Below are 8,473 nucleotides of genomic sequence, written 5' to 3'. Positions count from 1 at the left end.
GGTCTGCTCTGCACTTTAGGAAACTATATTTCTCAGGCTTCCTGGCAACAACAGGCTTCTGTGTATGGGGTTTACACCAATGGGGGCAATGGTGAAGGATTGGAAAGTAGGAAGAAAGGAGAAGCCAGATGTTTGCCTGACTCTTTCTTCTTCTTCTATTTTGGCAGTGAATGGATCTCTTGATTAGTTGTTCTGTGTGGTCAGCCCTGCCTGGCAGCCATGGCTTCCTGGTTCTGAAAACACCACTTTCCTTGCTGTGTTCAATACCGAGTGCTATTGGTAGATTCCTGATGTTGCTAAGCTCCAAACTGTTTCACTATCTTCTTTTTGGCTTCTCAGTGTTTCCAAATCCCCTGTACTAAATTCCCCCCATGTGAAATACCTGGCATGGTTTCTCTTTCTTTACTTCAGGATTCAGACTAATACATTCTGTGTCTCCAGCCTCTGATACAGTACTTGTCCATGGTAGAACCTCAGAAAGATCTTTTTGGCTAAGTATATTTTCTGTTGTAATATTTCAAAAAGGTGGGATTTTGTCCACCTCTTTCAGGAATTCCCCTTTGTGCTCCTCCCTTGCTTTCCAAAATTATAGCAATGCAGAATCACAATGGGCAACCAATATGAGGGGTAATCCCAGAAAAATCCATGATAATTTTTAACATTCTTGAAAATTCAGGCTTAGTTAATTTTCATTTAGTTTTCTCAAGTTGCAGCTTCTAATTGTATGTATCTACATAAAAAGTATGATCAGTGAGCCAAAATGAAATATCCCCAACCTCTGCCCTTCTCATCAATCACAAATCATTAAAGGAAAAATAGCAGGTTCAAGTGGAAGAATCAGCTCTGGAAGGCCAGCTCTGTCCATCTGTTCTGTTAGGCTCTGCACAGAGGCAAGACCTAAACCCCCGCCAGAGAGAATGCAAATTAACCATGTCCAATGACATCCTGTCTGCCCTAGAGTTAGTCTTGAAGGAGACTTAAAGTGAATGCTGATTTAAGAAAAATAAAGCCTGATTTCAAATGATTGGGAAGCAGTGGGATTAGAGGGCTCTAAAGATGCCAGGGGTCTGGAGGTTTCTGTGGAAGGCCTGCCTTTTCCCTGTCACAGTGCCTCCTGTGTGGAGGGTCCTGGGTTTGGAGAGAGACCTACTGGTTTCAAATTCTGCTTCTGTTACTTCACAATTATGGCTACTTGGATGTGCGTTTGGTCCAGTACCAGCCTCAGTTCTCTCACCTGTAAAATGGGCACCTTCACCATAATCCTGGAAAGAGCTCGTACGGAGACAGAGGAGATGCTTAATAAAGGGTTGAACCTGTAAACTACTTTGGTTTCTTGCCATGAAGACCCTTGGGGGCCCAGGTTGGGCCTTGAGTGCCATGGGTGCCATAGCTCTGCCTTCTTTGCCTGGTTGTATTTACATGGAACATCCTGGGCTTTGGAGAGACCAACAACAAACACCAGAGAAGGCCCTGTGACCTGGCTACGGCTGTAGTCTAGGCTCTCGCACACACCAGGATTGGTTCACATCTGTCCCTCCATTCTACGTCATTGAGCTAATGGAGGGTGGTGGTGGGTGGTGGGGACAGGGCTTGCTGGGCTCAGCAATCAGTGCTCTGTCGCCTCACATGCACCAGTCCTAACCCAAACCCATGGTCTTCCCCTACGCATTGTGCTCTTCCTGCCACCGCAAAGGACCAACCTCCTCCTGCCCCATCTCTGTGTCCTCCCCTCCTCTGTAAGCTTTGTACACCCATCCTCTAGGGAAGTGGCTCCTTTAAGCATCTCTCCTGTCCTTCCCTTCCTGTGGTCACTCCCAGCCCAACCTTGATAGGGTCCCTCACTGATGTTCCCCTGAAGTACTTTAACCCTAAACCACCCCCACCTCTACCCATTTGCCAATGGTGGCTGGCGTGCTGTCCTGGTCCAAAGGTCTCGGGTCACATCCCTCTGCTCCAAAGCCTTCCCTGGCTCCCTCCCGCCTGAGCTGAGCAAGGCTTTCATGGCCTGCTCACACCTGATTAATAACCTCACAGGCCTGCCCTCTTCTCTCCCGCCATCAGCAGGTGCCCACGCTCCCATCCATCTTCTTTGACTCTTTCTGCCTCTTTGACTCTTTCTGTGCTGGTACCTTCTCTGCCATCCCCTGTCTCCATTGTCCATTGCCCCTGTCCAGGGTCTACACACCTCCCCATCACAAAGCTGCTCCCTCCTTACAGGACCCAGTGGAGCCTTATGTGCATCAGCAGAAAGATGGCGAGGAGCTCATAGGCCCTGACCACTGGCCACCTTCACCTGCCCGTGGAGATGGCTTCTGTCTGAGGAGGTGCCTGTGTGGATGTGGGCGGATCCATGTCGAACACGATCCGTGAGGCAGGGGTGCCCAGCGCCTGCTGCAGACTCACATGGGTCCTGGAAAAAGTTCAGACGCCCAGGTCTTGACCCTGCCTACAGAACCAGAATCTGGGAGGGGACAGAAAAGGAATCTGGTTTGAACAAGTCCTCTGGAGATCTTCAGGCTTGAAAACACCTTTGGTAAGGGACCCCAGTGTAAAGCTTTGAGGAGGCATGGAGGTTTTTAATGAAGGAAATTACTACCTTGTCACACCAGTATGTATAAATATGTGACATTGGAGGTGTGTGTGTGTGTGTGTGTGTGTGTGTGTGTGTAACTGACATGTTTCAGGGGCTATGGTAGGATCTTACTCAACCCTTATTGTCCCCTGAAGCAGTTTCTATAGTCCTCATTTTACAGATGAGGAAACGGAGGCTTCGAGAGGGGAGGTAACTGCATTTAACCACACAGCTGGAGGGTCGCGGGGTCCACATTTGAACCAAGGGGTGAGGCCAAAACCCGTGCTCCAGCCAGTTTGCAATGTTGTTTATGAGCTGGGATTTGCATGGGACAGGTTTTCTTTAACTTTTCAGGACCAGGCCTGCATGCTTTATAGCTAACTGCAACCTGGTCATGACCCTCCCTGGGGTTCTGAGGTTCTGAGAGTCCTTCCCTCTGGCCTCCCCTCCCCAGGACAAGTCCTAGTGGGTTTCAAAAGGCAATCCTCCACTGTGCTCCAGAGAAGCTGTTTGGGGCAGGGGTGAAGCAGTCCTGCCATGATTTGGTTTTGGAATAAGCTGAGGAACCAGAAACAGGAGGCAGGGAACAGCTTGTGGGTGCAGGAATGTAAGAGAAGCCATAGCCCAAAACATCTGTCCTGGCTTTGAAATGGGACTGCAAATTTTACTTCTTCAAGTTCAGATGCATCTGATTTTAAAAAAGAATGATCAGTAGAATGAATACTGTTAGTATCAGTCTTCTGCCACACACGTAAACTAACACACTCAGTTACTCTTCACAAATAGGAAAAACATGCTGGGACTATTCCATTTGGAAAATGAGAGTTTTAAGTTATATTGTTTGTTTTCTGTCATTGAAAAGAGGTCTCCATATTTAGGGAATGAGCACAGTGCTTCTAATACAGTGCTACTAGTGCTTCGAACAGTTCTTCTGTGGAGCAACACTCTGTTGGGTGGAGGGGGCCTGTGGTTTAAGAGCCTAGACTCCATTGCTGCAGAACTTTTCGGTGCCTTTAAAAATGCTAATGTTCTCTATGAATTTTTAGGAAGGGGATATAATTCCCCACATATGACCATGGGCCTTTTCACAAAATCTTGGGTGACTAACAGCCACTAGAATACAATTTGCAGAATCCAGGATCAAAAATCCCTTCCCTGCACAGAACATTTTATAGCTAGATTCCAGTGGGCTTCAGACACTATGTGATTCAATAGGGACAAAGAAGAGGTCCTTTGAGTTTGCAGCGAGCAAGGGCAAGACTGGAGGGGCATTGTCTGGGGAAGCTCTGATAAAGTAGGGACAGAGCATTCATGACAGTCTGTTCATTCACTCCTGTCTTCCCTGGGGCAGGGCCTGCATCTGCTTGGAGGCTTACCTGCCTCCCTAGAACCTCTCACTGACTTGACTCATAGGGCTCCTGCGGGAGCACTATGTCCCTCACATGGCTCCCCAGCCAGCAGAAAGCTCCAGATAGGCACTTTCCTGGCTTCTTGTTGCAGGTACGTGGCATGGTCGTGGGGAGGCACAAGCTACCAGAGGCCCATTGCATGGCCGCCAGGTCACAGGCTTGAGCCAAGGCTGGCCCTGGACCACATGGCTGGATTTTAGCTTTCCTATCCTTCCCTAGCCCCAGGATGCCCAAGATCATTGAAAAAAATATGATCATTCAAATTATTCCATAGTCTGCTAATACCAGGTGCTCTGTCTCTTCGGTTAAACCTAAGAGCATTTCCAAGGAAAAGCTTGCCTCCGGTGGGATTCTGGGTTCTTTCCAGCAGGATGAAGGAGATGGTCTTGATCCCATGGGCCCAGGGCCCTCGGTCCTTCCAGGTGCATGATTCCCTTTGTGTATCCTGCAGGAAAAGACGATTCTGCCCACAGCAATAAGCCTAAGGTTCTGAAGGCACCAGGAGGCTTCAGCAGTGTTGACCCATCACCACTGAGCATCCCCTGGCCAGGACCCAGGGGAGCAGCTCAGCAGGAGTGTCCGAGCCAGCGGGGACCAAGTCCTTACCTTGTGCCTGGCCCCATTGCAAGTGTTATGCCTGTTAACTTGCTTAGTTGTCATAGTGGCCCAGTGAAGGAGATGCTATTTTTGTATTCTCCATTAATAGAAGAGGAAAACGAGGGCAGAAAAGCCAAAGGATATGTCCATGCCGCCCACCGCTCCCCTGGCCCAGCTAATAAGTGGAACAGCCTGACTTGAACTCAGGCCTCTTGGTGCAATGCCTACAGTGCCCTGCAGGGGGGCGCTGTGGAGAAAACATAATGAGGTTGGATGGATGTGCACTCTGGGATACAGGGACCAAGTGCAAAGGGCCCAGAACAGCTGGCACCCCAGACCTGCTGGGCTTCTGGAGCATCTTTGTGTGGTCTGCTCAGGGCAAGGTGCAGTCTGGAAGGCGTGTGTATCTAAAACAGAATGTTTGAGAACTAATGTGCTATATCCAAAGGGGTGTCTCTCAAATGGGGGATGTTTAAAAAAGAGTAGGAGATATCGTGCTGGCCAGAGAATGTTTCTCAGTAAAAAAGTCCTCTGCTGCCACTCCCACAGACCAACTAATAAAAAAAAAGAAACAACAACAACAACACACACACACACACACACAAATAAACGAAATTAAATCAACTAATGGTAAAGCCATGCAAAAAAAAAAAAAAATCACACTGGCAGTGACTTCCTTTGCCTGTGGGCAAAACTGACCCATCTAGAAATAAAGGGAGATAGATATAAAGGGTTTCAAATCCTGGGAGTGAGTTTTGTTTTTCCATTTAATAATGCCAGGTTTCAAATGGGGAAGAATATGCTTGTCACTATTACACTCGTTCTGTTTAAAACACATCCAGGGACCTTAGTGGGGCTCCATCAGGAGTGAGAGGGTCCCCATGCTGCTTCCTGAAGCCGTAGAGAACTCTACATCTTGGCAGGTGTCCCATGCCCCATCACTTCTTTTTGAACACTTGATGGCACACCTGGTCACCACAGGTCAGCTCCTGCAAATGTCAGAAATTGGATGAGTGGCTAATAAGCCAGGATTTCCAGTTACCCAGCACCTGGCCTTTGTGGTATCTGGGGTAGGGATTGGGGGTTGGAATAAAGAGGACACTTAGTCATTTTGGGCAAAGTGCATTCCTCAGACCCAATCTACCGGCATGCCCTGCAGATAGCAGTAATTTGATTTTTGACACTCGAATTGAGCTTGAACAACTATAAAAATGAAAAATGTAAAGAAATGACCCTCTTGGGTGGGATTTTTCCTGCTCCCATGATTAAAGCAACATGGCTTAATTTATAAATGGTAGTGGAGTCACAAGGAGAGGAAGGATCCAGTATGCAAAAGTGTTAGAAAGGCCAGGACTGGGGAGGATGAGCTGCCCTTCCATTCTGTGAGCTTTCTGGGCTCTGGTGATCATACTAGTGCCTGGCAGGGGCACAGTGAGCTGCAGCATGGTTCCTCCAGGTCTAGCCCTTTGGCTGACCAGGTACTGCTTTTCATCCAAATAGAGAGAGCCCCAGATCTTATCTGCCCCTCACTGATCTTTGAAGAAGGAGGAAAAAAGAATGTGGGGAAGACTACCATGCTCTTTGCAGTTGGCAATAGATCTGTTGTCTCAGCCCCAGGTACCACTGGGATGGTACTACAATTAAAAAAATCCATCATATAAACCAGTGCAGGTAGGGAAAACTGTCAGTAGAAAACACAGAGAATGCTTTCCATATATCATCAGCTGACACTGCCTCTGAAATAAAGACCTCCGGTGAAGCAAGCCTGGCTCTGAAGGGCACCATGGTGACCTGGATACTGACACTGGAGCCAATGACCTGCCTGGGCTCGGGATAGAGTTCAGTTGGTAGAGTGCTTGCCTCGCATGCACAAGGCCCTGGGTTCAATCTGCAGCACTAACCCGCCCCCCCCCAAAAAAAAAAAAAAAAAAAAAACCCAAACCAAACAGCTCCATAGGAGAATGAATGAGCAGACATTGATTTAACAGATTCATGAAGGAGGGAAACATTTTTCAGCATTTGAATGCTGGGCTTACAAATTGCCTTCAAGATTGAAGAATGAAAAATTAAGCTGTCCAGATAGTTTATTTGAAGATACCGGCCATTGTTCCTACTATTCTGTTCTAGTGCCAAATTAATCTGAAGTATTTGGGGGTCAGGCAGACATACCTCATGATGGGAGGTCAGTGCCTGGGGCAGCCCAGGCCCAAGCTCCCCCTTCCACAAGCCATCCCATGGTCATTGAGAGAAGGCCTGGTCCTGCCCTCCTCCAGGGCATTTTAATTCTGTGGCTCGCATTTCCCCTTGGTTGGTCTTTAACAGGTTCCCTGCATTTCTCCTTGGATCTTGGCTTCCTAACTCAGCATTTTCAACTTGCTTTTTAATTGCGGTCGTTCACAGAAACAGCCATATAGATTTTCTTCCTGGAGTCCCCTGAGCCAGATGGCAATGACTTTCTAACTATATGACCACATACATTTGGCTGGAGCTCAGGGGAGGAGCACAGAGCCATTTTTCTTGTCAAAGCCCCTGGCCAGGTGGCCACGGGAGTTCGTGTAGGCAGAGTGGAAGGAGCTAGGCAGACCTCAGGACTTACCAAGTGCAACTTGTCCCCCTCTATCCATTGCCTCCAGCCACGATTCGGTTTCTCCCCCTTCTGCACAGCCACGAGGACATCGCCTTCCCAGGTGATGAGCGTCTGCAATGACAGATTCCCAGGCAAATCACATGTGAGGTCTTGAGAGACTGAATATGCCAAAAGCTGTAGCTACAATCCCTGCAGCCATTGCCCAGCTCCTGCTGGCACTCAGCCAGCCAAGTTCCTCCCAATCTCATTTTCCACACACACCCCCCATTCCAGCTAAACCGACTGACCCAGGCTCCCTCTGTTCTCTTTTAAAGAATTTTATGCTACCATTTTATCATATATTAAAGATAGCATTTCAGGCCAGTGGGGAAAAGATGACAAATTTGATGGTTAACAACGTAAAATTCTTGGAAGGGGGAAGTTCCTCAAAGTCAACAGATAAATAACAAACCAAGAAAAAGAACTATAGTGTCGCACCAAAGACCTGATTTCCTTATATATAAAGCGCTGCTGTAAGTCAATAAGAAAAAGATTGCCAACCTAATAGTTCATGTCTACAAAGGCCACCAACAGTGTACCAGGGGGGGAAAAAAACCCTAACAGATGACTTTTCAACGTAAGAAAAATATATTCAACCTCACTCGAAATAAGACAAATGCTAATAAGACTGTTTTTCAGATACAATTCATCCTGTGGTCAAAGACAAAGACTTTTGCTAACACACTGAGTTGGAAGGGAACGTGGAGAAGCAGGTACCCTCATACCTGGCAGGTGGGAACAGAAACTTTTTCAGAGGGCAATTTTATATTCCCCTTCAAAATACAAAATTGCATATTATCTTTTAGAAATTCTACTTCTGGGAATTTTTCCTACAGGAGTCACTTTGTCAGGACTGTCCTCTGTAGAATGTAAATGGAGGCAGAGAAGCTCCTTAATTAATCAGGGAGGTACCTTCATGGCTCTCTTGCCAGTGTTTTTATCTAGAACCATATGACTGGTCCTTGGTTCCCTCCAGGCAATGAGGCCAACTGTTCAGTAGCTCAGGGACAACAGTAGAACTCATGATGGACACCAAGCTGAGCTGACCAGCAAGGCCTGTTGGAACCCCAGAGCACTCCCACCCCTGTGCACAGATTTACAATTATACACCCTCCAAATTCTTCCTTCTGTTCTCCACTTTCCTTCCTAATACCATCTGCACATCCCCATTCCCCCAGGTGGTCCTCCAGGGTCACCTGCCTCTGTGACTAGAGTACACCTGCTTATGCACCTGCTGTCTTTTGTCCTTGGGAATTACCCTGATGCTAG

At 47.6% G+C, this 8,473-nt stretch overlaps 1 protein-coding gene across 1 annotated transcript in view; it reads right to left on the bottom strand.

Moving 5' to 3' along the window:
• Positions 1–5,327: 5,327 nt before the first annotated feature.
• Positions 5,328–8,473, bottom strand: part of Rbp2 (retinol binding protein 2) — a 29,071-nt gene continuing 25,925 nt past the window's right edge. Inside the window, exons 4-5 of the mRNA XM_046431833.2 lie at positions 7,175–7,276; positions 5,328–5,567 (exon numbers count right to left, since the gene is read on the bottom strand). Of these exons, the coding sequence (XP_046287789.1) occupies positions 5,517–5,567; positions 7,175–7,276 (153 nt within the window). The 3' untranslated portion in view covers positions 5,328–5,516. The remainder of the gene's footprint in view (positions 5,568–7,174; positions 7,277–8,473) is intronic.

This window comes from Marmota monax, unplaced genomic scaffold, assembly GCF_021218885.2.
Source record: "Marmota monax isolate L192 unplaced genomic scaffold, Marmota_monax_Labrador192_F-V1.1 WCK01_AAM20220418_F8-fsc00022, whole genome shotgun sequence".
In the NCBI taxonomy this organism is placed as follows: domain Eukaryota; kingdom Metazoa; phylum Chordata; class Mammalia; order Rodentia; family Sciuridae; genus Marmota; species Marmota monax.
Note: the sequence above shows the minus strand (reverse complement) of the source record. Positions and strands in the feature narration are given on the sequence as shown.